At 39.6% G+C, this 26,705-nt stretch overlaps 4 protein-coding genes, 1 non-coding gene and 2 pseudogenes across 7 annotated transcripts; 4 read left to right on the top strand and 3 right to left on the bottom strand.

Moving 5' to 3' along the window:
• Nucleotides 1–151: 151 nt before the first annotated feature.
• Nucleotides 152–1,138, top strand: LOC116207835 (annotated as a pseudogene).
• Nucleotides 1,139–2,957: 1,819 nt separating this feature from the next.
• LOC116208435 lies at nt 2,958–5,471 on the top strand (annotated as a pseudogene).
• A 186-nt stretch (nt 5,472–5,657) lies between these two features.
• LOC116208433 (1-aminocyclopropane-1-carboxylate oxidase homolog 4-like) lies at nt 5,658–7,302 on the top strand. The gene is made up of 2 exons (XM_031541880.1): nt 5,658–6,659; nt 6,912–7,302. Exons 1-2 carry the CDS (start codon nt 5,814–5,816, stop codon nt 7,164–7,166), a joined length of 1,101 nt encoding a protein of 366 aa, XP_031397740.1. The 5' UTR covers nt 5,658–5,813; the 3' UTR covers nt 7,167–7,302.
• A 440-nt stretch (nt 7,303–7,742) lies between these two features.
• LOC116208436 (40S ribosomal protein S14-3) lies at nt 7,743–12,443 on the bottom strand. 2 transcript variants are annotated; one of them, XM_031541882.1, is made up of 8 exons: nt 12,286–12,443; nt 11,885–12,004; nt 11,734–11,779; nt 11,341–11,426; nt 11,115–11,244; nt 10,052–10,899; nt 9,053–9,259; nt 7,743–8,700 (listed from the first exon to the last, which is right to left on the bottom strand). In XM_031541882.1, the coding sequence occupies exons 1-6, from the start codon at nt 12,286–12,288 to the stop codon at nt 10,832–10,834; spliced, it is 453 nt and encodes a 150-aa protein (XP_031397742.1). In that variant the 5' UTR covers nt 12,289–12,443; the 3' UTR covers nt 7,743–8,700; nt 9,053–9,259; nt 10,052–10,831. The 2 variants fall into 2 exon arrangements, with proteins under 2 accessions (XP_031397742.1, XP_031397743.1); XM_031541883.1 differs by having other exon boundaries at nt 10,167–10,899.
• Nucleotides 12,444–12,503: 60 nt separating this feature from the next.
• TRNAL-UAG lies at nt 12,504–12,583 on the bottom strand. Its single transcript has one exon. It is a non-coding gene; the product is annotated as a tRNA-Leu (tRNA).
• A 631-nt stretch (nt 12,584–13,214) lies between these two features.
• LOC116208434 (sorting nexin 1) lies at nt 13,215–16,321 on the bottom strand. The gene is made up of 10 exons (XM_031541881.1): nt 15,972–16,321; nt 15,553–15,688; nt 15,188–15,321; nt 14,943–15,014; nt 14,543–14,702; nt 14,299–14,432; nt 14,144–14,212; nt 13,942–14,021; nt 13,782–13,842; nt 13,215–13,691 (listed from the first exon to the last, which is right to left on the bottom strand). The coding sequence occupies exons 1-10, from the start codon at nt 16,122–16,124 to the stop codon at nt 13,482–13,484; spliced, it is 1,209 nt and encodes a 402-aa protein (XP_031397741.1). The 5' UTR covers nt 16,125–16,321; the 3' UTR covers nt 13,215–13,481.
• Nucleotides 16,322–23,309: 6,988 nt separating this feature from the next.
• Nucleotides 23,310–26,206, top strand: LOC116207254 (NAC domain-containing protein 90-like). Of its 2 annotated transcripts, none has more exons than XM_031540159.1 (3): nt 23,310–23,550; nt 23,770–24,068; nt 25,555–26,206. In XM_031540159.1, exons 1-3 carry the CDS (start codon nt 23,379–23,381, stop codon nt 25,966–25,968), a joined length of 885 nt encoding a protein of 294 aa, XP_031396019.1. In that variant the 5' UTR covers nt 23,310–23,378; the 3' UTR covers nt 25,969–26,206. The 2 variants fall into 2 exon arrangements, with proteins under 2 accessions (XP_031396019.1, XP_031396018.1); XM_031540158.1 differs by having other exon boundaries at nt 23,311–23,550; nt 23,761–24,068.
• The last annotated feature ends 499 nt before the right edge of the window (nt 26,207–26,705 follow it).

Below are 26,705 nucleotides of genomic sequence, written 5' to 3'. Positions count from 1 at the left end.
AAACTGTTTGATCGAAGTTTTATTAATTAGCTTCTTGAATGTTTATTAGGTAAAGGCCATCCGTTCTCGGATGTTTCTTGCACGACATTGATCGATCTAATTGGCAGACCAATATCAGAGTGAGTGGAGAATTTGTGGTCCTTTGACATGAATGTTGATTAAGAGTAAAGGCTCCACCAAACATTAGTGATTATTTCATATTGCAATATCAACTATCAAGCTTATCTCGACCTCTAAATAAGTGATAGAACCCCCACAAATTGAACTCTACCAGAAAACCAAATCTCATTTGAGCGAGAGCAATAGAGATGGCAGTTCCGGTGAGCTATGACAGAACGAAGGTGATCAATGAGTTCGACAAATCAAACATGGGCATGAAGGGCCTCCTGGAAACCAGGATCAATTCGATCCCTCAATTCTTCGTCCACTCTCAACCCTCTCTGACCTCAGGTCTTCGTCCCCATCCTCCCTTTGTGCCATATTCGTCATCGACCTCTCGAGCCTCAACTCCATTTCCGACAGGCCAAACATCGTCAAGCAGGTTCAAGAAGCCACCCAGACCTAAGGCTTCTTCCAGGTGGTCAACCACGGCATACCGGTCTCAGTCCTGGATGGTCAACCCATCAGGGGATTCCATGAGCAGCCACACGAGGCCAAGGCGAAGTACTACAGACGTGAGGAGCACCGGGGAGTGATGTTTGAGAGCAACAACGACCTCTACCATACTGAAGCTGTGCGCTGGCATGACTCTCTCCAGGTGTGGATGGGGCCGCAGGCACTGGGTGCCATAGTAGATATCAGAGGTGTGCCAAAGACAGACGTAATCGCATGGGACGGGCACGCGTGCGCAAAGGAGGTGTTGAATAAGGTGATGGAGCTTCTCTCCGAAGATTAGAGCCTAGGAAGTTCAGAGAGCTGATATTCTCGGATACCACAGAATTCTAATGGGGCACTATATTACCCTTACTGCCCACAGCTCGACCTGACGCTGGGGATCACATCACATACGGATCCTGGAATTATCACGGTATTACCGACGAATCAAGTTCCAGGGATATAAGTGAAGCACGAGGATGGGTGGATCGATGTTGATCCAGTTCCTGGAGGGCTGATCATCAATGTACGAGAGTTCCTTCAGGTAAATCAAACTTATGTACTCATCTTGGCGGAACTTTGCCGTAGGCTATCTACGCACAAGAAATATAACGAAACGAAGCAAAACAGTGTTAACACAATCGAGCAAAACGTCGCTCTGGTTCCATACCAATACTTTACTCAAAAAGTACATCACAGTGACTGAGAAGCTCGAGTACTGAGAAGCTCGAGTACAAGGAATTAGCAAAAATATTTTGTGCTCCATCCCCTTTTTGTAGATAATCCAATATCAGCTCGGACAAATCGACTATAACATTTTCTTTTATCATTTCCTGAAAGATATGGAAAGCTTGTCACTATTACATGGCGAAATTTGACTAATTCTATACACATTATACATAGTGATGCAGATAGTCTCTAATGGTGAGTATAAAAGCGTACAGCACCAAGTTCTGGCGAACAACATGAAGAAGACAAGGATATCGATTGTCGTGTTCTTCAACCTGGCTAAGTGGAAGGAATCAGACGGATATCAGCCTCTACCCAAGCAGGTGTCCCTTGACAGACCAGCCATCTACAGGGACTTCACGAATCACCAAGCAAGAGTTTCAGGAGAAGGTGCTCTTGGAAGCAATAGCTATTAGTTGAAAACTTTGGAAAGGCCTCAGGATGAAGGAGAAAGAGCCAATACATGCCATTGCAGAAGGGCAAATTAGCGGTTGCGGGAATGCAGCTAATGCTCAACTGTTATTGGCTGAGCATGAAAGCTTTGAAGTGCTGCGCTGCAGGATGGCCTGGCCGTGGATTTGATGGAGCAGGCAAATTAATCAATATTGGTGCCACCACTGCCGACTGTCATCAAATTTCTGGAACTCCTACATGAAAACTTCACCATTCATATCACGAATTCCATGCAAAAGCTCATGTAAACAATTAGATTTCAAACATGTAGCATCCCACACCAACCGATGCAGAACACATTGATCACTTTCTAGTAAATTTTGGCGTGAGTGTGGAAGTCACTCTCTCTCCCTCTCTCTCGAGGGAGGAAGCCTCATAATGGGTTGCGCTAGGCTGGACTGCGCTTTTATACTGTCGGCTAGGTGGGCCACCGCACGGCCCAACACGGAAATTCGTTTCTCTTCGGACCAGTTTACAGTTGTTGTTCTTGCAGACAATAACCAGGAAATTTGAGATTTCATGTCATATGACATACTTTAACCTACCCAGAGATATCAATTCGAGCATTAGCATCAATGCAGAGAAAAAACCAGTTCAATCTTATCTTACTTTATCACCAGCTCTCCATTGTCCGATATAACCTCAATTCTTCAATTCACAGAGACAAAAGAAAATGAAATGAAAATCGATCTTTTTATCTGTGATATTGCGAAAAATTATCAGGAAGTGCCAGCATCAGCTGATGAGCTATAGGGAGCCTTGGATATCAAAGGGGGAAACAAATTGACTTGAATAAATGAACAAAGCAGAACATAAAAATCTGAAACATAATAATAGTTGTTGTCTTCGTGTCCTATCTGTACAAACTAAATCGATGATGTGTCTGTTAATCTTGCTAGATTGATAACTCGATGGTAGAGGGCTTCAGGGCATAGGAGGAAAGATTTGCATCCCTTCTGGAGTTCAACTGCAGAGAGCGATCTATGACAAATGCACACCTGTTTGCCTTCACCAAACGGACGGCACGAGTTTACCTGTTTTCAGTTACAAATGCACACATGCATCAACTAATTTTGACCATGGGATTAGATGTTAGGCATCACCTAATAAAAGAGGCACGCCAAAGTTGAATTTGCTTTGCCTTGGCTTTAGTTCAATGGAAGGAATGGGAATTGGCGGAGATTCCATGCACTTTCTCATCACGCCAAAATTGAATTTGCTCAGCCTTGGGTACAACATTACTTGTGGCATGTGCATAGTACTCTTCCAACCCTCACAAAATTTACTAGAAAAGTGGAGTGCAATATACCATATCTCATTTTGAGAAAGAGAAAGAGCTTAATGACCCGAGGGTCCGATTCATTGGATAGGTCGAGCTCTTAACGGTTCTTGTTCATGATTGGTGGGACTCTGAGGGACATCGAGAATTTCCATAGAGATGGCTGCTCCGGCGAGCTATGACCGAGCCAAGGCGATTAAGGAGTTTGACGAATCAAAAATGGGCGTGAAGGGCCTTTCGGAATCCGGGATCACTTCCATCCCTAAATTCTTCATCCACGCTCCTGATACCATCTCTGACCTCAAGTCTTCTTCCAGATCCTCCCATGCTGCCATACCTGTCATTGACCTCTCACGCCTCAGCTCCATTGCTGATGACAGGCCGAAGCTCGTCAAGCAGGTCCAAGAAGCCGCCAGGAACTGGGGCTTCTTCCAGGTGGTCAACCACGGCGTGCCGGTCTCGGCCCTGGATGAGACTACAAACGCCATCAGGGGATTCCATGAGCAGCCACACGAGGCCAAGGCGAAGCACTACAACCGTGACGGGGGGTGGGGAGTGATGTTTGTGAGCAACAACCACCTCTACCGTACAGAAGCGGCGAGCTGGCACGACTCTTTCCAGGTGTGGATGGCGCTTCAGCTGCCGGTGCCAGGGGAGTACCAGAGGTTTGCCGGCGAGAGGTGCTCGCATAGGACAAGCACGCGAAGGAGGTGGCCGATAAGGTGATGGAGCTTCTCTCCGAAGGGATAGGATTAGAGCCCGGGATGTTCAGGGAGCTGACATTCTCAGATGCCAGATCTCTAGGGAGACACTGTTACCCTTACTGCCCGCAACCCGACTTGACGCTGGGGATCACATCTCATACCGATCCGGTAATTATCACGGTATTACTAACGAATCGAGTTCCAGGGCTGCGGGTGAAGCACAAGGATGGGTGGATCGATGTTGATCCGGTTCCCGGAGGGTTGATCATCAACATAGGAGACCTCCTCCAGGTAAATCAAACAAGCTCTGACTATCTATGTATAATAAATATAACGAAACTAAACATTTATCAATATAATTGGGTAAAACCTCACACATTTCCACGAATACTTTACTCAGAAATTACATCACAATGGACAGAGAAAAATCGACTACGCCGCATTTCTTGTTATCTATCACGGAAAGATATGTAAAACTTGTCACAGTTGCGCGGGAAAATATCCTATTTTTGTGTCTTACCTAATTAATTCTATGCACATCACGTATAACGGTGCAGATAGTCTCTAACGGCGAGTACAAAAGGGTCCAGCACCGGGTCCTTCAATCTGAGCAAGTGGAAGCATTCGAACCGATATGGGCCTCTGCCCGAGCTGGTATCCCCTGATGAACCAGCCATCTACAGGGACTTCACGAGGCAAGGGTTCCTGGAGAGTTTGTCAAATACGAACATAAACACAAGGATTACACTTTGAAGGGTGAAGGTGAATTTAACCCCTTATTGCAATGTGGAAAAGGCAAGGGTGAAGGTGAATTGAACACATGGAAAGCCAAGCTTCATACTTATCTTCTTAAAAATTTAAAAAATCACATCATTAATCAATAAATAAATCTAATTAAATCTGTCAAAATGTGAAAATGTACTTATACAAGCATTATAAAAGTTGGGATGTTACAGTTTCTAGGAAGGGTCTCGACTGAAAATCTCTCATTGACGAGATTACAATATAAAGATATTACAATAATTTTATTTTTGATGAAATATATTATTAGATTATCATCACTTTTCACTGTACTGACCATTGAGTATTTAATGGTGCGTTTGGTTTCAGATTGTGACTTTAACTGTGATTTTGTGTCTGTCAGAAAGAAGAGTGAACTCTTGGATTGGCCAATGGCCAATGCTATAGAAAGGATCATCCTATCCAATGACCATGAATTTGGATTGCAACATGTTCCTCTTTGCGCTCTTAATATATATCGATATATTCAGATGCAGCTCATGATATGTATCCCAATACGACCCAGCTTATTTCAACATGCTATTATCAGCTTTGAATCGGAGTGCTTCATCCGGACCGTTTAATTTGTCAAGAATCTAGAGTTCCTCTCCTGCTTCTAGAATGTGTAGTAGGTGGGGCCAATCTTTTCTTGGATGATCCCATGCATGACATTCTTCGATCCTAATATCTTAGTAAGACCGTAAGATTTATTTGACTTGCCGCTTTATTATTGAAAACACCTAAGAGGATGGTGCAATACAATAAGTTCTCACTGGCTCTTTATTATATTTTCTGTCTCTTTACTTGACTCTTCAATTTATAAAAGAAAAGTCAAAAGATTACCACGGCAATGATTATTTCTTTTTTCATTTTTGGTGTGCAGACTTTTGTCCTTTGTGATTAATAAAGTAGGGACGTGCATATTCTTCTAACTTATGGATCAATTTTAGAATTCATGTGGCTTTGATCTCAACACATACGTTAATTGCAGGAAAAAAAAATGTATGTAGTTGCAAGGGATGCCTGTGCATATGGATTCAGTAAAAGATTGGGAATACGTCGATTTATTCAAGTATCGAACTTTTTTTTATAGAAACGAAAACAGTTCGCACATAGCTCGAAAGAGTTTGGTAGCAGCCCTATCGACACACATAATATGTAAATATTTTAAATTGCAATACCAAGTTTATATCAACTACTATATAAGCTTGATACAGCCCTCGCAAACTCTACAAGCAAGTCCAGTCCATAATAATAATTCTCAATTCGGAGAGATGGCAGCTACTGATGCCGCTCCGTCGACTTATGACCGAACCAAGGCGATCAAGGAGTTCGATGAATCAAAGATGGGGGTGAAGGGCCTCTCGGAATCCGGAATCACTTCGATCCCTGAATTCTTCATCCACCCTCCACAAACCCTCTCTGACCTCAGGTCTTCTTCTCGATCCTCCCCTGGTGCCGTACCAGTCATCGACATCTCGGGCATCAACTCCATAGCTGACAGGCCAAACATCGTCAGGCAGGTCCGGGATGCAGCCAAGAGCTGGGGCTTCTTCCAGGTGGTCAACCATGGCGTGCCGGCCCCAGTCCTGGACGATACCATAAACGCCATCAGGGGATTCCATGAGCAGCCGCACGAAAACAAGGCAAAGTACTACAAACGTCAGGAGGGGCAAGGAGTGATGTTTGCGAGCAACAACGACCTCTACCGTACTGAAGCTGCGAGCTGGCACGACTCTCTCCAGGTGTGGATGGGGCCACAGCCACCGGTGTCGGAGGAGATACCAGAGGTGTGTCGGAGAGAGGTAATCGCATGGGATGGACACGCAAAGGACGTGGCCGATAAGGTGATGGAGCTTCTCTCCGAAGGGCTAGGATTGGAGCCCGGGATGTTCAGGGAGCTGACATTCTCAGATGCCAGAACTCTAGTGGGACACTGTTACCCTCACTGCCCGCAACCCGACCTGACGCTGGGGATCACATCTCATACAGATCCTGGAATTATCACGGTATTACTAACAAATCGAGTTCCAGGGCTGCAGGTGAAGCACGAGGATGACTGGACCGATGTTGATCCGGTTCCTGGAGGATTGATCATCAATATAGGAGACTTCCTTCAGGTAAAATCAAACTTGCTCTGACTATCTATGTAAAAGAAATATAATTAACCAAAACATGATATAATTGAACGAAACCTTGCTCTGGCACATAATTTCCAATTTTCCGCCAACATTTTACTGAAAAAGTACATCGCCACCGACGGACAAATCGATTATGTTGTATTCCTTTTTATCTTTTGTGGGGAGAGATGTAAAACTTGCAACAGTTCTCTATGCCTTGCCAAATTCTACACATTATATGTAACAGTGCAGATAGTCTCTAATGGCGAGTACAAAAGCGTCCAGCACCGAGTCCTAGCTAACGGTATGAAGGAGCCAAGGATCTCGATTGTTGAGTTCTTCAATCTGACCAAGTGGAAGGATTCGGACCAATATGGGCCTCTGCCCGAGCTGGTGTTCCCTGACAGACCAGCCATTTACAGGGACTTCACGAAGCAAGAGTTCCTCGATAATTTCTACAGCAAGGGCCTCGACAACAAATCATTGATCGACAGGATCAAAGTATAAAGATATGCACACACTATATTTTATGTTTTAATAGCATGTTATATGATCTTATATCATCATCATTTTCAATGCACTGGCTATTGAGTGTACCCTACTATCCCTTCCATCGAATCTATTCAGCCCATCTTTTACATAAGCTAGATCGGGTTTCGCATTTCAGATGTGACACACTCATATAACACATTCATATATATATCAGAGATCGCTAGTTCACCTAACCCAACAGTTGAAGCACCTAACCCAACAATTGAAGCAGCCGACACGACTGCAACAAGATGAAAATCAGCCATTTCCATGTTCGCTTGTAAAAAAGGATTACTTGCATGAATTCATCATTTACACAGTGAGGAGGTGCTCTTGGAAGCAATAGCTATAGCCAGAAAACTAGGAAAGACCTCAGGAAGAAGGAGAGAGAGCTAATACTTGCCATTGCAGTAGTGCAAATTAACTGTCGAGGGAATGCTGCTAATGCTAGGCTGCAGGACGGCCTGGCCATATATTCAATAGAGCAAGCAAATGAATCATCTAATGCGTGCCATTACAACAAAAACTTCAAACAAAGTTCAAAGACACGGACCAAAGTGCACCCTGATATTCACCTTCATATCAAAAATTCCATGCGAAGTTCTTGTAAATTATTGGGTTTCGTTCATGTAGTATCCCACAACTGACAAAAGAACACACCCATCACTTTCTCTCACAGGATGAGCTGATCTAGTAGTGGAAACTAGAATGTGATCATCCACGAAAATCAGCTGCAAGAATGTGACCACAGCCAACAAAGTTTAAGGATGAAGATTTGATATTGGGAACTATTATAACCCCTTATTGCAATGTAACTGCACAGAGGCTAAGTTGAGTCCCGTCATCCTTGATGAGTGATAGAATGCAGGGAATATTGCAAGAAACTGAAACAGACCATACGTGCCATCATTGGTTGATTGCAGTAACTCTGCTAAGGGCTCTTTGATTGACTTAAACAAAGCTTTTACGAGAAACTAGAGTATCATGCAAAACATGTACGACAGGAAAACCCTATCCGTTCATCACCATTCAGGTTATACACGAATCTGACTACCACAGGCCTCTAGCCGAGTTGGTGTCCCCTGAAAGAGAAGCCATCTACAGGGAGTTCACGAAGCAAGAGTTCCTGGAGAATTTCTGTAGCATGATTCTTGACAACAAATCTTCAACGACAAGATCATAGTATAAAGATATGCAAGTAGTATATCATATTTTAATATTATTTTAAACTATAGTATATCATATGGTATTATATTTTTATGTAATACTATATTATATAATATAATATTGTATAGTAGTATCACCGGTTCCCACTGCATTAATCCCTTTCAACAAATCTGGCTCATGTTTTACATTAGCTAGATTTGATTTCGGATTTCATGTATTACACATGTATATATTAATATATATTATGGATCGCTTATTCGCCTAAACCAACAATTGAAGCAGCCAAGACGATCACGACATGATGAAAACAGCCATTTCCACTTGCGCTAATAAGAAGGATTACCTGCACAAATTCATCATGTACACAATGAGGTGCTCTTGGAAGCAATAGCAACCAGCCAAAAACTTTTATACTTTGTTTGGTTTTGCAATCGGATTTTAAAATTTTAACACTAACTTTAACTCTACTCATTACACAACAAAAATTAACTCTCCAAAGTAAAAAAGGTGAGACCCATATATAAATCCACATACACCTCCATTTTACTCAATTTAATTTTTAATATTAAATTCTCTCAACTATTCATTATTTTTTCACATTTTTTCTCATAATTTAACAAAACAATCATTACCATCCAATTAAAATCAAAACTTAACTCAACTCTACTCTAAAACCAAATACACCATTAAAATACCTCAGGTAGAAGGAGAAAGAGCTAATAATTGCCACTGCAGAACGGGTAAATTAGCCGCTGAGCGAATGCAGATATTAGTCATCAGCAGGGCATAAAAGCTTTGAAGACCTAGGCTGCAGAGGACCTGGCCATCGATTCAATGGAGCAAGCAAATAAATCATCAATTGGGTGCAATTGCCACCGATTCTCATCGGATTTCCAGAGCTCCTGCGCCAAAATGTCACACAAGGTTTCATAGACACGATCAAAGTGCACCACGATATCCACTTTCATATAACGAATTCCAAGCAAAAGCTAAAGTAAATCATCAGCTTCAGAACATGTAAGCTCGTTTAGTTTCGCAGTTAAAATCACAAAAATTTTAACTTTTAACTTTAAGTCAACATAATACACAACAAAAATACACATTTTCCAAGTTTTAACTTTAACTTTCACTCAACACATTACACAATCATTTGTCATTTTCCACAATCAAAATTAAAGTTACTTTTAACTCTGAAACCAAACGCACCAATAGCATCCCACATCAACCGACACAGAACACAACCATCACTTTATCTCCCGGGACGACTTAATCTAATTAATTATGGGGGAAAGTAGGATGTGACCATCCACGAAAATCGACTGCAAGAAATGACCCCAGCAGACAAAGTTTAAGGATGAAGAATTGATATTGGGAACTATTATAACCCCTTAATGCACTGTAACTGCACAGAGGCTAAGTTGGGTCCCGTCGTCAATGGCGAGTGATAGATAGCAGGGGATATTGCAGGAAACCGACACAGACTTCACTTGTTCCTAATAGATCTTTAGCTGATTGCCGGAATTATCCTAAGGACTCACTCATCCACTCAAAAAGCTTCCCCGGGAGAACAGAGCATCATGCAACTCAAAACATGCATAATGGGAAAACCTCTCTGATCATCACCGCGCAAGCAACACTCGAGAAAGACCAGCCTTCGACATCCAACTATCGGTGCCAGAATTTCGAGAACTCACGAATGGATTGCTCCTCCGGAGCGAAGAACGGTGGAAACCCGTGGTAGCTGAAACAGCCGGAGCTAGAAAAGACAAAGCGCCGGAGGTAAGGGGGAGAGAGAGGTCATGGCATCACCTTACTCTCCGGGAATCTCGACACCGGCCTCCATCTCCATCACTGTTCCGCCAGCTGAAAGCCCCTCTCTCTCTCTCTCATCTCTCTAGGTAAATCAACCCCATAATGGGCTACTGGGCTTTTACACGGTCAGCTACGTGGGCCACCGCCAAGCCCAACACTGAATTCCTTTTCTTTGGGACCAGTGACAGTGGTTTATGCAGCCCACTGGCCCCTTCCCATGAAATTGGTGATCTCATGTTGCATCCTTCACCCCAGCAGCATTGTTCGTAGGAAAGATAAGACCAGTTCGATCTTATTTTACACCGTGACCCGCCATCCGTAGTCCATTTAACCTCAATTAAATACCAAAATCGATTCTCTAGTGCAAGGCATTATCTGTTGTACTGTCAACAATAGGACGGGCCGACATGAATCGGTGAGCGATATGGAACCTTGGAGATCATTACTAGGGAACAAGTTGGTTGACTTCTCAACCTCAGGAATAGAGATCGTTTCCTAGCTGCTGTTTGACTTCCTTTCCTCTTGCTCGAAATGACAGTCTCAGGAACATATAAAACCGGCCAAAAGATTGTAAATTCAACTAAAGACTAGCATTCCGCATCTGATGCAAAATTGTCCGGCGAAAGCAGCAGCCAAAGAAGGCAGAGAGATTGGAAAAGCCATCACAGCCTCCTTCCCCTTCTACCACCCTTTCTACGAGTGCTATCAGTCGGAATTGGCGTCACATCCTCTGCAACAATATCAGCAAAAGGCCGAGTAAGAAAATGAGTTTGATTAATGCCGTAAAATAAATGAAATTAGACCCAGCAAACTAGTTCTTTTCTAAAGTGTTGACAGTTCTTTGGAAAGGAGACATCTATTCCCTTCCGCCTTGTCATCAATAGCAAGATCTTGTAAGTTTGTAGCTAATCATAAGGGCAAATTGTGGGCGGAGAAGTGAAGTACCTATACGGCCAATTTTCATGCCAGAACGGGCGAGGGCCCGGAGTGCAGACTGGGCACCAGGACCAGGTGTCTTGGTCTTGTTCCCTCCAGTGGCCCGAAGCTTAATGTGAAGAGCCGTGATACCAAGCTCCTGGAAATTAGAACAAAGGACAGCATAATAAGAACCCAATTCATCAAAATGAATTAATAAACAAGTAAACTGTTTAAGGTCGGAGAAGAATAACACCTTGCAGCGCTGAGAAACATCCTGTGCAGCAAGCATGGCTGCATATGGTGAAGATTCATCCCTATCGGCTTTCACCTTCATCCCACCTTAAAAGGAACAATTAGATAAGAAATGTGGCAAACTAAGTCAGCATAACCAATCTTATAAAACAGCTACGAGCTAAGCCCAGAATATCAACAACTGACCACATAGTCCACAATGGCAAACTTCGCATTCTAGTCTACCGTCACCAAATAGCAATTAACAAAAGAACCTACCGAAACAACAAGGACGAAACTTAAAAAGCAAATATAGGTAACAGCAAATCCTCTCGAACAGCAAGTTAAAAGGCAAATAGAACTTTATGGGACCAGACAGAAGCACTTAGAAATGGAAGAGGTATAGAGACCGTACCGGTGATGCGAACCATTGTTTCCCTTCCAGATAGATCAGTCACATGCTGTAATAAGAAATCACACAGTATGTCATCAATAAGAAAAATGGTAGTATTAAGGAAGGAAAAAAAAAAAAAAAGTTACAACTCCGAGAGACGCATGATGCTTACGATGAATGTGTCATTGAACGAGGCGAAAATGTGAGCGACCCCGAAGACGTGCTCTCCCTCACGGACGGCGGGTCCAAGGGTGACGTTCTCCTCCTTGGGCTCCCTAACCTTTCTCTTCGACTGTGAACCACTCGCAACAAAGGGTAGAGCAGTGCACAGAATGTCAGACCCCAATTAGAAACTCGAGCTTGTTAACCGCTACTTACCGTGATTTATATCGGAAAATCTGAAGAGGAACAACGAAAGGAATAGAACCAGACTAGAATCGATATCTAAATTCAACAGCTTCTTTCGATATCACGAATTGCTCGACTCTCAGTAGGAGGGCAGTGACACCATTAATCGATCCGGGAGGGGAAGGGGGAAGGAATAACAGGAGACGGTGGATTAGCATAGTTTACCATTCTCGGAGATCGAAGGAGACGGCGAAGAAGGGAATTGAGGTTTTGAGTAAGTGTCCCTCTCCCTCCGCGTGCAGTGTGTTAAGAGAGAGCTAGGGTTTCAGAAGAGCAGTGGCAGTGCTGTTGCGAATGGCGCAATTCCGTCTGGTGAAGATTTATATATGGATATACAGACCAAGGAACCGTTTGGAAAGAACCGGGAAAAAAAAATGTACAATTGACAGCTGTGGGATTTGAACCCACGCCCTTTCGGACCAGAGCCTAAATCTGGCGCCTTAGACCACTCGGCCAAACTGTCACTTGTTGCTGTTGTTGTTCTGCTGAAATTCAAATTATAGCAAATATTAACAGATCTGCGACTACATTTATCTCTGTCATCAATAGACCTGCCAAAGCCCCGAACCATAGAGTACGTACCGGTCGGAAAGCATTTCCTGCTGCGGTTTGGGGTCCATCTTGTACCCTCAAAATCCAAAATCCACAAGTACCGGCATAGGATTACAAAATTACCTCACCCATGCATCTATATCAGTTACAATGGTATTTTTAAAACTTGTTCGAACATGAATAACTCTCTTTGGTTGTGTATTTTTTATGTGTACCGTGTCTATTCCTACACAAACCTGTTCTAACTGTAGAATTTGCCGTACTTTTATCATCGAAAGTTGATCGACTGAACGTTGAGAATGGAACATGAATGACACAGCTAGTAACTACTCTCTTCGTAATTAATGGAGAAGAAGGGGACTATCTGACATACAAGGACTGTTGCGGGATCGAGTATTATACTACTAGGAAACAATTAGTCGACCCAAGGCAATCAGGATGTCGATTTTCTCTGGCAATTTAGAACGCCGAATTGGTTCGGCCAAATTTGAAAAGTCAAATTGCTTTATGCCATGATCATTTAATTCTTCTAGGATAGATGATTGACATGGCAAAACTCTCTTTCATCCATCCTATTGGAGAAGGTGAAAACAAACTAACTGTTCCGAAATACGTTGCCTGTATTTGTACATGTGATAATAAGGAAGTAAAAGCATCGAAACAGTAAAAAATCCAAGACAGCACCAGAATACATAAACTCAAAATCCTGTAGAATCTTTATGCTCATCAGAGGCAGAGAAGGCCATCCTAATTCACTGTACAACCTGCAGTCAATTTCACCGGTATCAGACTATTCTTTGCCGTTATTTTCAAGAGAGCGAGCAAGCTTCGAGTTTGGGAAGGAGACTCCTCCAAGCGTCCGCAATGTTATTCGCCAGACGGGCCTGTCCCTTCGCAAACTCGTGGAAAGCAACTCCCATGTCCAAGGTCTTCTGCTCTTGGAACCGAACGATCTCCTCATTCATTAGTATTACCATGGTCTCAAATCTCCTCGTGGCTTCCTCACTTGCTTCCTTCAGCTGCAATGAACTCACTATTTTATCAACCAAAACATTGAAAAAACCGAACCTTCACGAATGGAATAGAAGAATACAAGCACAGCGACTTGCCTCCCTATATTCATTCTCCGCTTCTCTCACTTTGTCAGAACGAGTCAGCATAAGCTTATCGCTGCAAATTGGAAATGACGCCGCAGGTTAATAAGTTCAATCATCACTCTCTCGGGAAGAATATCAGTGACAAAGGAATGGAAATAGGTCAGGAACATACAGATTTATCTCCTTCAGTTTGATAGTTTCAGCCAGTTCACATTGCTGCCTGAATGCATTGGCACGTTCAGCGATTGTCGCCTGTTCAAGCACGCAGACAATTAGGAGGATTACTAAAAGAAGCAACCAACCACATGCAGTGACTAAGAACGAATTGGCTTAGTAAACACCTCTCGATAAAAATTATATTTTAGGAAGCCCACCTTGATAGATTGGACGGCACGCACATAGTCCTTTATGGGTTCTTCAAAGTTCATCAAGAGTTGGTGAGCCTGCACGTTTAACCCAATGAAGCAATCTAGAATCGAAGAAAACCTAAATATCTGTCTGAAGACCTCAATTTTTTAAGAACAGCTACCTCCTTCTGCAACCTAACGGACACTAGCTCTGACTTTGCTCCAAGCTCTGAAAAGGCCTTCCCAAGAGCATCCCCTTCACAAGCTCCTAGGAGTTTAATGGCCTTCCCAAAATCAGAAAGTGATTTCCCAAGCTCTGCAAATAAAGGAGCAGAAAAGTTACATCTCAAAGGTTAAAAAACTGAAAGTGGAGAAGATAAAAGAGAAGCGAATACAGTTAAGGCAGTAACCAGTGAGTACTATTACCCCTGTGCCGTTTCACAAGACGGTACGCATGCTTCTGAGCCTCAGCCAGGTGGTTTTCGAGCTCAAAGATGTAGTGCTTCAGCTTCTCATATTCAGGATTTGATTCTTCCACCGGTTTTTCCTTGCCAAGTACAACATCACTAACTTTGGACTGGACATCCTGACCAATACAGTAACCACTTTAAGGTGTAATGCAAAAAACAGCTATCTCTTCAAAAAGGTTATTCCAGAGCCTCAGTGCTCTAGTCCTTTACGCTAACTGCTTTTGGCATAGGTTCTTAGATCATGCATAAGAAAAGTCATATATATATAAGCTGCACAAGTATCATCACTGATCGCGCATGCATATATCCGATATTTGCGAGAGCACGTGGTTATAAAACTAATTAACATTCATTACCTTGAAAATTTGCATTAAGTCAGCTGGCTTCTTAAATATGCCAGTCTCATGGGCCCTCAACCTCTCCATTACCTAAAAGAAAACCAACACAAGAGTAAATAAATAGCATGGCAAACATTCTCCAAACTCCCCAACATCAATTTATTAGAACCTCCTAGCAGGCCTCAGTACTGAGGATACAGAGTTAGTGCAATATAAAAGATATCAGATGGTTCAAAGTCATGAAATCACTTCGTAGACATCACCTCTTCATCAACTTGCAAGAAAGTTCTTAAATCCTCGCTTTGACGAAGCTCATGATGAGAGGCGATCCGATTGAGAAATAAGTCCAAAGCTTGACGCCTCATTTCAATGAATTCAGCACTAAACCGAAACTTCTCTGCAACAAATAGACTTTCAATGAATCAAATTAATCTCTTAGATTCAAAATATCTTTTTTTTCTGTTCCCTGACTACATTTCAAATCTAATTACAGTAGGTAATTACATTGTGGAAGTTAAATAAGCCGTAAGCAAAATTTGGTTCTAGTAGTAAACACGCTAGAGCCATTGCAGCACTCTCTTGATCAAAGATCACAGGCAAAGAAACTTCATCTTTTCAAGTAAATTACCTACAGCACTCTTCTCGGGCAACGGAGGAATGAAAATGCCTTTGTACTTCTCGAAAAGACGATCATGCAACCACACAAAATCGCTATATCGACGAATGACAATCTTCTCTGGTCCTTGGTACTCGGGTAAGTTAGTCTACAACAAGGCCCATCGAGACATGGAACAATATAGTCAGATTAGATTCTGGTATGACAACATGGATCTCGGAAATTGGAATGGATCATAGCAAACCACAAAATTAAACATGAAAGAACGCCATCTGGTAATCAGTCTTCCTATATAGCTAATTACAAGAAATGCCCTTTTAATTCTACATTCAGCTCAATTATGAAGCAGAACAATCAGAGGACATGCAGGAGCCCTAATTCGGTCCCCGTGGTTTGGCCGCGGGCTATAGGAAAACGACACAAGACAGTACCTTGGTGATGACGCGATAAGAAATATAGGCCTGAACGCCATTTCCGAGCTTCACGGGATCGATGACGGAGACAGAGAGATAGGGCTGCGAAGGTGGAGATCTGGGGCTCTGACTGGACCCCGAGAGGCTTCGCTGCGGCTGCTGGTGATCCATCTCCGCGAGCAGAAGAGTCCGAGCGAGTGAATTTGGGCCTCAGTTGATCTCGTCGGAGTGAAATCCCCACAATTCCGCAGAGAATCGAAGGATCCGAATTCAGGCGGAGCAGAGGATACGGTCGGAGGACGAGCGGAACAAGGAGACAGTCTGTTGGCAGTTTTTACTCCGCTGCTGGGAGCAGTCCTCGGTTGGTCGTCGGAGAGAGAAAAATTCATTTGACTGAAGATTACTGCTCTATTTTCCATGCACTGAAATGGCGCTACTGGGCCCTAGCAGAAGTAGCATTAGCCCATGGGCCAAACTAGGCCTCTCGTTCTTTACTGTCAAACTTGACTAGCAAAGGTTCGATACTTGCGAGTGCAACTTCTCGGATCTCTTTACGTTGTTCGGCTGTTGTGCACGTGAGAGACGCACTCATTTTGTAATGCATTCCATTATTTATTGCTCAATAAAAAGCCATTACGGAGTCTCATTTTGCCCGTGGATGTTTTCCTCTTACTTACATCGATTGAGGGGATTTTTCCCACATATATCACGTGTGCAATTTCTCTCTTCCGAGGTATTTCCATTGTTTATTGAGTCGATTCCCAAGAGTTTATGGATCGCATTGATAGATTCTTGTCGTTGTTCGTGCCAAGGATAGACCTATATCTGATTTAGCAAGGTCGGTTGCCATCTCTAATGATATCTGACCTTCTTAAAATTCAATGTATTATCACGATTTTTCGTAAGCGCCTTACAATAAGCCCATTTCGCTGCATGACTCTTTGGTAACGCGTGGTACGTCGGAATGAAATGAATTTTCATAATGTGGAAAACAATTATCAAAAGAAAATTAATTTTTTTAGTTAAACTTGAAAAATGTGAAAGAAAATAATTAAAAAGGATGAACTTAATGACAAAATTTTATTCTATACACGAATGCATATATTTAGATATATGACTAATTAGGTGTACTTCAATTGATAATGCGTCAGTGTCCTAATTAAAAACTAGGTGAAGGGTTCAAGTCTCATTGGAGACTTGGGAGCAAATAAGGGGGGAAAGGTCCTCTTATTTATTATCGAACTCGTTTATGATAGCAGGACTTTGACTATAGACTTGCGTTGTAGTCGTGGTGACAAGTCAAGGCTCTCAGTTCCTGCTGTAGTTATGACTCAAATCGAATATTTCACGGCTGGATTCATGGCTATATGGTTACGCCATGTGGGATTTGCTACACCAATTAGAAGAAAATTTAGGAATAGGGACGGACAAATCGAGACGGAATTTGTTTTGACTTTTGGACAAAATTGGGACAAAGTGTTTGAAACGGAAATTGAGATGAAATTTTCATGTCAAAGCTTTATAGATGTAATTTTTTGAGCTGAACATTTCCTCTCTGCGTTGAGAAAGAAAAATTCGTTCATAATTTCGTGCATAAATTTTTTACCGGGTTTCATACCAAATTTTTTTTATAAAACTCTTAATATGATCCCATATCTATAGTACTGGCCCCCTAGAATATAATATTATCTGATTAAGGAAGTAAATGCAACAAAAGAATCTAGTAGCAAAAGAAATGAAATCTCATATTTTAGTACCAAAAAAAAAACCTCAGAATCAAATGCAACACAAGATAGAAGAGCCGTGAAGATTAAATTACCTCTCTTGATTGGAAATATAAGATTATATATTTTAGAAATTTCAAAGAGGTAATATTTTCTCAAATATTTATCCACAGTAAACTTGAATTTAGTAGGATAGAAAAAAATTTGGTAATTTTACTATAATATTTTCTTTATAATTTTAAAGATTTAGAAATTAAATCTGCAAAATATTATGAATACCAAAACCCGATTTTCACTTTAGTTGAAAGGATCTAATTCTCAAAAGTCAAAATCAAACTTTAGAAGATAATAATTGAGCACAACACTCTGAGCAACGACAAGCAATAGGTATTCTCTTTCTCATTTGAGTTTTCTCCTTAGTCTTCATGTAATTAATTTATACACATTTATTTTAATATTTTTCTTCATTTGAATTAGATATGAACAAATTAAATATAATTTCATATATGCTTCGACTTTAGCCATGCTTGAATAAAAAAAGAAAAAAAAAGCTAGTTGAATGATGGAAATGGGATTACTTCAGTTTTTTTTTTAAGGAAACATCATTCTATCAACTTGGAGAAAAGAATCATTCAACTCATCGAAAGAGATACTGATCAAAAGAAATGGAGGAAGTGATGAAATATTATTTCCTTACGTTCCTTTCAATTCTGATATACCAAATACAGCCTTACACCATTAAGTATTGATGATGTGTCGATTCATAATCAAACGGACTGAGTAACCCTTCACTCTTGCACTTTGGAGGTTGTTTCGGAAGGGATTGTGAGTTCAAGTGTGTCACCCTCACACCTATAGATCGGGGTTCTTTTGCGCGTGTATCATATACAACACTAGATTAGACTCGTGTTAATAGAAAAAAGAATATCCGCTGGCATTCCTTTCTGAAAGAATAGAATGAATAAGAAACATAACGAGATTTGAACCGATAACAGGGCAACTTGTATGCCAGTCTGCTGTACTCTGATCGGTTTTTCTGCACTACAACAATACCAAGCAATGGTGACATTTGTATTACGATGTTTAAGAAACTTTCACCAAATGGTGGTTGTAGTGATTAATATTTGTAGAAAACTGCTCTATGCCGCCTCTTAACGAATCAAAGCTGTTGTCTTCGAAAGTACATAGTTTCTACGGAGTGGACCGTCAATGAATTACAGAATTCGTGGACGTGCATGCATGTTATAACAATGTGCTCGTGATCATGATCATGATCATCTTATGAAAATGAAACATTGGGATACAGTCATCCCCCACTCACAACTACCAGTCTTTGCCCAATGCACCTCATCGATAAGTCTATGCGGTTGATAGTCCTCCACAAAACTTAATTTTTCCTCCATGTGTGGTATACTTGCCTCCCTGCTGGCTAAATAATTAGAAACCGCATTCGATGAGCAAATTAAGCAAACCGAATCGATTTACAGTTGTTATCTCGAATCCATATATACTTGCCTCCCTGCTGGCTAAATAATTAGAAACCACATTCAATAAGCACATTAAGCAAACCGAATCGATTTACAGTTGTTATCTCGAATCCATATATACTCTACGATGCCACGAATTCCATTTTGTCAAACATGATCTCTGCAACCGCAATTACAACAATACCTTCACCACTTTGCTGCACCTTTTCGCATCGATTGGTGGGATGCATTTGCTACGCCTTTCACATCTGTGCATGGATGCACTTAACATTAATTTGAAGTCTCTTTGATATTTACGAACGATGTTGGTTGGATATGGACGGCCATGAGGAATAATTTCTAGTGGTCACGGATCAGAGAGGACATGAAGATCATAAAGAGTCCTCCTGGATCAGCCCCCTTCCTCCCCCCAACCCTGCTCCGTCCTCCATAGTGGGCCTCACCACGGACACATCGTGGGCCCACTGAGGCCAGAGGCAGTGGCGGGCCCGTGGTCTTGGCGACAACTAATGATATGTTCTATGCCCCCGGTGCATGTAGATCGAATGTGCAAGAGCTCATGTGCCTTTGTGGGCTTACGTGCACCGGCTGCATTGAAAATATTTTGTTAAAACACTGTGTGCGCGTGGGCCTGTCTCTCTCTCTCTCTCTCTGCTTGACTTCACTTGACTGACTTCGTTCGAAGTTACATAGCACTTATCCATGTCTCTCACAGCTTTCGCTTTTGTCATCGATTAAACTAAATATAAAGAAATGCTAAATCCTCCTAACGAATTATTTGGATCTAATTTCGTATTATGTATGAATGAAAGAAACTATTAAATTTCTATTGCACTTATACGGGTTAAGGCTCATATCCACTTAAAAACTTAACCTGATAAGTGGTGGTACCCAAACCATATATTAACCCATGGATTTTCCTTTTCTTTTCCGATGTGGGATTTATCCCATTTTACTCCTCAACACCCGCCCTCATGTGCAATGTGTGGTCTATTTCTGCCTACACGTTGTCACGTGCCCTTAAATACCCGCCCTCAACAATTGACCTCGAGCCGGGCTCATCTTCCGTGCTCGGGCGAGGGGGGACACTAACACGAGGCGCACTCTTGGCTGCACTCGGACATACTGGGCCTGGCGTGGTGTGAGTCCATGCGCATACGCGCGTAGGCATACGGAAGTATAACCCGCTCTGATACCATATTAAATTTCCATTGGGCTTATACGGGCTCAGGCCCATATCCACTTAAAAGCTCAAGCTGATAAGTGGTGGTACCCAAGTCATATATTAACCCATGGATTTTTCTTTTTTTTTCCGATGTGAGCTTTATCCCATTTTACTCCTCAACAGAAACCAAGAGACTGGATTTATCATATAATCATCTTGATACTTATATATTTTGATTATATCCATAATGAAATGGGTGAATCCAATCATGAAAAACATGAATCAGACTGTATAGAATTTGCCATGCAATTCCTTCATGTTGTGTATATATGAATACTAGTAAGCGGCCAGTACAACACACGGGTGTCCACTAATATGAATTTTTTTAATCTATCTAAATTACTAGTAAAGTTCTCTTATTGGTTAACCAAGAATTTAAACCCTTTTTTTTTGTTGCAAAAAAACTTTTTATTTCTCCTGGCATAAAATATTAATAGAATAAAATATATTAATAAGATACAAAACCGTTTAAAAAAATGATAGCAACGACAAAATTTAAAAATAGAAATTAATAGACAAATTCGCTAGAAATTTACTTTTAGACTTTTGAAATAAGACAACAAAGAATAATAATAATAATAATAATAATAATAATAATAATAAACAATTCTAATAAATTAACCAGAATTTGGGTGGAAAAATTCAGGAAAAAAAACTCATGAATAATTTAAGATGACTTTGCCCATTGCGTGTTCCCATCCTTTGCTCCCTTTCTCCACCTTTTTTTTTTTACTTAATATAAAAATAAAACGCAAAAAATTTCCCTTTATTTATCTTTTTGTCGTTAATGAATTATATCATCCTATAAAGACAAACCGCTTATGGAAGAGGTTTTTTTTTATATTAGAATAATTGAAAATCACCTACTATATAAGACAAAATTTAATTATTAAAATAAGAAAAGCGACGCACTTTGCAAGAGTATGAAATGTCTTTGTCACCCTCTCCCTTAGGCCATCTACTAAGGCCGTCCCCGTTGCTGAAGTTTGCTTTGGAATTATTTACATCGAAGCAATCATGGGAGCAATTGAGACTACTAGCAAGTTGTGGGGGAAATTTAATCAGGGACGGTGGCTACTAGCAGCAACCGTCCCGTTGAGGCAAGCTCCAATTGAAACTTGTCGCGTGGTAGTAATGACATACAATTTATTTTTGTTTAAAAAAAAGATAAAAGAGAAAGAATCGTATACTTAAGATTGTTATTGTCAGAGACATTATATATTAATATCTATTTATTTTTCAAAAGTTTGAAATATCTGTAAGGTCCATATGAAATGGGGATGAGACTTCGCGTTGTGGAGGCCCCGACAGTCTCAATTGCTCGTCTTTCCTCTTGAAACTAAACATGAATTGCCAGAGACAAGAAATCAATTGTTAAATAAATAAATAAATACAGGAGGGAATAGAAGAAGGAGAAAAAGATAAAGGCAGAAGATTATATAAACCATGAACTTACTGGAGTCTTTTGGCGATATGCGTCACGTCAGTACTTATGTCTGGGCTTGACGGAAGAATGACGAAACGCGTGCTACAGCTAGAATTACAACAAAACAAAATGTTGTAGTGTTTTTTTTTCCTTTTAATTTAACCAATTAGAATATTTGTTATAATCTATAAATTATGTTCAATACCTAATACAATGAAAAGAAATCATAAATAACTAATAAACGGATACGGATAGTCCCGTTAAGCATTGAACTGACGACCTCTAGGTCAACGGCGTGTGCCATTGATGTGTACCCTCTTTTAATTATTATTATGATTTTTTTGATGAGTTAGATTTATTACTATCGATCCTTTTATTATATGGCCAAAGAAAACTCCTGGATATGATTAAATATGCTACAAGTTAAATATAGGTATAAATAAACAATAGAGATTGCGTGTGTTGAATCGACAGACATATTAGTCAGATCCCCTTCCCTGGTTCTCTGTTGAAGCCTTTTCCTAGCTAGTTAGGAGAAAGTGCAGAAGGTTCCACTGAAGACCGTTTTACCAGAAATCTTTCTAAGAATGAGTTTGCTCCTCTTCTTCTTTTTAACCTTCATTGCTGGCGAGGATTTGCTTCCTGGTTGAGTATATCTCACCCTGCTCTGCGGTGCAAGAAGAGGTCGAGTTGATATCATCTGCAAAAAACATCTAGAGGCCCCTCTGTAAGTGCGCTACCATATGCGATATACATCTATCTCTGGCAAGGGTGCGGTCCAGACCCCCTACAAATAAATCAGCGTCATGATCAAAGAGAATATAATATAGTGATGCATGATTTTATCAGTAATCAAGAAATTTATATTTTGATAATTGTAATAGAATCATCATGATCAATTTATTAGATATTAAATTTTTTATATTATTATATTTATATATATATATATATTTTTTTTAATAGAAACAGCAAAAAATTATTTTTTATTCCAATTTATTTATTATAAAACTAAAATTAAAATAGGGTACGTAATAATGCGCGTATAGCGCAGGTAATTTTCACTCATTTCTCACATGGGCTTGGAATTTGGAAATTCCCCTGCAAATCCATCCGAGATTCTCTCTCTTTTGTCGCTTTCTCCCCAAACTTCCATTCCCCTTTCCTCACGTTCTCTTTTTGTACAACAACGGTGTGACAATTGATATATACAGGTGCACGGAAATTCTAATACGATAATGAGTCCCAGGAGCACATTACTGCTTTCAATTCAATTATTTAATACTTCAGTTTAAGTGATTAGTATTTATATTATTTATGATACAGAATAAAAAGTACTATACACTTAAAATGTAGTATTATGCACTTAAATTGAAACATGATTCAAAGTTATAGAACATTATATATATATCTCCAACATTATTATTATATATATAAATATATATATATCACTGAAAATGACATAGAGAGAGCAACTGCATATATATCTATCATCTTAAAGCGGCATAAGTGATCTAAAGGGAGAGACGAGAGAATGCGTAAAGAATAATAGTGGGAAAGATTAATATGATGGAGAATTATTTGACACCGGGCTATCGGTTCTATCCAACAGAAGAAGAGTTGGTTCAGTTCTATTTGCAAAAGAAGCTAGACGGAATGAAAGCGGACCTCAACCAGCTCTTGGACAGGGTCATCCCGACCTTGGATATCTATGAGTTCAATCCATGGGACCTCCCACGTAAACTCCAATCCCAGCTCGCTTCTCTTCGCACTTTAGCTTAACTGATTATCAATACTTCATTTATACATATATATATATATATATATATATATTACGCATGACATGTAACAACATATAATAAAGTAGCTAGATGTGGGTGCAATATTTAATCCATGTATTCTCGAAACTAGATGTTCCTAGCTTTATGACCACTGATGCTGCGTCCAGAATTTGCAGGGGAGCTGTGCCAAGGAGATACCGAGCAGTGGTTCTTCTTCATCCCGAAGAAAGAGAGCGAGGCTCGTGGAGGCAGACCGAGGCGCCTCACGACTTTTGGGTACTGGAAGGCAACTGGATCTCCAGGATGGGTCTACTCTTCCAGCAATCGGATTGTAGGGCTTAAGAGGACCATGGTTTTTTACGAGGGAAGGGCTCCCAATGGCTCCAAGACAGACTGGAAGATGAACGAGTATAAAGTCCTTGATGGGGTGCTGGCCGATCATGATTTATGCAATGACTCATCGATGATTCCACAGGTGCAGATTTGGAATTACACTCGTATATTAGTATTGTAATTTTTTTTTCTGGGTGAAATTTAAAATGCTAATTTTAATACAGAGAGTAATAATATTCCTCAAATTATTAACTTAAAGTTCAAACAATAATCTTCAATAAATTTTGAGTAGTTTTCGATAAAAAAATTTGTTTAAAATGATCAAATAATAATTTCACAACTGATTGTCTTAATATGCATATATCATACATTTCATTTAATTGTTAATATCATATATATTCAGTTCAAATATCATATTATAAATTTCTTTTTCGCCATATTTTAAAAATAGAGTTCACAACATCTTTGCTTACAAATATTAATCTTTTCAATATTATATCACAAGCAATTTATATGGGCATTTTCTTTTATTCGACTATAAATTTTATAAGAAACAATCTTTTTGTATTAATGTTTTCAAAAAATACCTATAAGAACATAATTCTTTGTAGTGTTCTATGAGTTGCATCGTATGTATTCATTTTCAAACATTTATATTACTTATGATAATTACTCATTTTTCTAAAATATAAAACCGCTTAGTTAATAACAATAAAAAATTAATTAATTAATTCAAATTTTAAACAATAATATTTTATTAAATTAGACTAATTTTAAATAGTTTTGTATTTTTTCAAAACTAATTAATGACTCCAATATTACTATGTGCTGTGATTTATTTAAAGTTCTATATATTAGACGAATTTATTATATATATTTAGTTTATAAATTTCTTATACAAACTTGATTTGTGAATTTTCAAATAATTTTTTTTATGTTATCCTAATCTTAAATACTTAATTTTAATCTTCTTATATTATCATAAGTTTATAACTTTAGCAGCTTGTCATTATTGCTTTATTTTGATATTACATGCGAAATCAACTAATCTTTTTTCTAAAATAAAAATTATACCAACATCTGTTAAGTATCTATTAATTTTATTTATAGTTCAGATATTATAATAATTATTTTGGATTAATGATAACATTTATCTGGGATAATAATTGCTTATAAGTTATAGCAAATAAATACGTATTTCTTGTTATTATTTTTTACTTAATTAACATTTAATATGGTCATAAATTAACTTAAATATATAGTAGACAGCCGATTTGTGTTTGTGTAGAAAATGGTATTGAACTGCGACCTTCTTATGATATCAGCAATTAATGTAATATCCTCATGTATGTTAGCAATGCTGTGGAATTATAACTGAGAGGTCATGCTTTTAAGGTTAGGGGTTCCGTAAACTATTTTTCCTGTATGATTCGATCAATATAGAGTCATGGAAAAAGAGCTACCTACAACATATTCAGTTTGAAGCTGGAAAACTAACCGCATAATATAATATATGATCCATGCATCGTCTATATCAATTTCATCGAAGAAATATGACCTTTATACATCAATAATATTTTCTAGTTGATATAATTAATGTTCAATATTGCCTGCGTGATCGATTTCAGCTAAGGCAAGAATACAGTTTGTGCCGAGTGTACAAAAAATCGAAGATCCAGCGGGCATTTGACCGAAGGCCAACTGCTGCCGGTGGAAGCTCAAGTTATCAGCTTCCAGGACAAGGGCTAGCTAGTGGTGATCATCTCAATTACGAGGAGACCACAACAATACTATCTAATCATGATCATGATCATCCTCATCATCATCATCATCAGCAACATCAGACGACATGCAATAACGATATTAATCTTTCACCAGAGGTGGAGAGGACGACAACATTGATCGATTCATCATCACCAAATAGTTCTTCATCTTCTGGAGAGGTTGGCCGTAGAGGTCGAATATCGGGTAGCTCCGGCCATGATGCAGTGATGCTCCCTATTGGCTGTAGTGTTCCGTTGTGGGATTGGATCAACAACTAAATTGGTTCCAGCTAGAGGAATGCTAATTGATTCGAAGCTGACTCAATTAATCTGTCGAACTGCACTTAAGAAATTTTAAGAGTTTCCAGGCAAGAAGATTAGTATTAGAAGGTTAATTTAATGGAACTATATCACTTGTTGACAATGAATTTATGTAAGTCATTCGTATCGAACGTGTGATTATGTATGTAAGATTAATTACTTATTGGAATCATATAGGGGTATCTTACTTTGTTGATGTCTTGAAGTGAACCCATAATCTACTAAAGATCATCAAATCTATGATTATAAAGATCATCAGTTTGTTAACTCATGAAATCTTTTAATACACTAAAACTCTTGTATATTTTATGCCACATGTCAAGCTCACGTTTTTCTTCTTCTTTTTTTCACTTTCATTTTTTCAGTTACAAAGGAGACTGAATACCTAGCGCAATGAAAAATAAATGCTAAATAATTAATAAAAGGACACCGACAGTCCCATTATATATCGAACTTACGACCTCTAGGTCAACATATAAGGGCGTGCGCCAATAGTGGCACTACGTTACACTCTCTTTTGATTTTTCACTTTCATTTTCATTTTGGCTTTTGTTATGTCTATATATATATATATATATTATTTTTTCATTTTCTTATTTGTGTATTTTTATATACTAAAAATTTACATGTGCATTAGCACGAACGAACTCGCAAAAACTGTGTTCCAACTATAATGATTTTTTTTCAATATGTTC

This window comes from Punica granatum, chromosome 5 (genome assembly GCF_007655135.1).
Source record: "Punica granatum isolate Tunisia-2019 chromosome 5, ASM765513v2, whole genome shotgun sequence".
Taxonomy (NCBI): domain Eukaryota; kingdom Viridiplantae; phylum Streptophyta; class Magnoliopsida; order Myrtales; family Lythraceae; genus Punica; species Punica granatum.
The sequence above is the reverse complement of the archived record's forward strand: the minus strand, read 5'-3'. Positions and strand labels throughout refer to the sequence as shown.

Excerpts from the sequence above, each read along its gene's own strand:
- LOC116208433 (XM_031541880.1), top strand. The coding sequence starts at position 5,814 with ATGGCAGCTACTGATGCCGCTCCGTCGACTTATGACCGAACCAAGGCG. Across the intron at positions 6,660-6,911 it reads ATATAGGAGACTTCCTTCAG|ATAGTCTCTAATGGCGAGTA; the intron begins GTAAAATCAAAC and ends GTAACAGTGCAG.
- LOC116208436 (XM_031541882.1), bottom strand. Across the intron at positions 11,780-11,884 it reads CGTTCAATGACACATTCATC|CATGTGACTGATCTATCTGG; the intron begins GTAAGCATCATG and ends TTCTTATTACAG. Across the intron at positions 11,427-11,733 it reads AACAATGGTTCGCATCACCG|GTGGGATGAAGGTGAAAGCC; the intron begins GTACGGTCTCTA and ends GTTCCTTTTAAG.
- LOC116208434 (XM_031541881.1), bottom strand. The coding sequence starts at position 16,124 with ATGGATCACCAGCAGCCGCAGCGAAGCCTCTCGGGGTCCAGTCAGAGC. Across the intron at positions 14,433-14,542 it reads TCTTGTGAAACGGCACAGGG|AGCTTGGGAAATCACTTTCT; the intron begins GTAATAGTACTC and ends CTTTATTTGCAG. Across the intron at positions 13,692-13,781 it reads CGGAGAATGAATATAGGGAG|CTGAAGGAAGCAAGTGAGGA; the intron begins GCAAGTCGCTGT and ends AGTTCATTGCAG.
- LOC116207254 (XM_031540158.1), top strand. The coding sequence starts at position 23,379 with ATGATGGAGAATTATTTGACACCGGGCTATCGGTTCTATCCAACAGAA. Across the intron at positions 23,551-23,760 it reads CAATCCATGGGACCTCCCAC|AATTTGCAGGGGAGCTGTGC; the intron begins GTAAACTCCAAT and ends TGCTGCGTCCAG. Across the intron at positions 24,069-25,554 it reads ACTCATCGATGATTCCACAG|CTAAGGCAAGAATACAGTTT; the intron begins GTGCAGATTTGG and ends GATCGATTTCAG.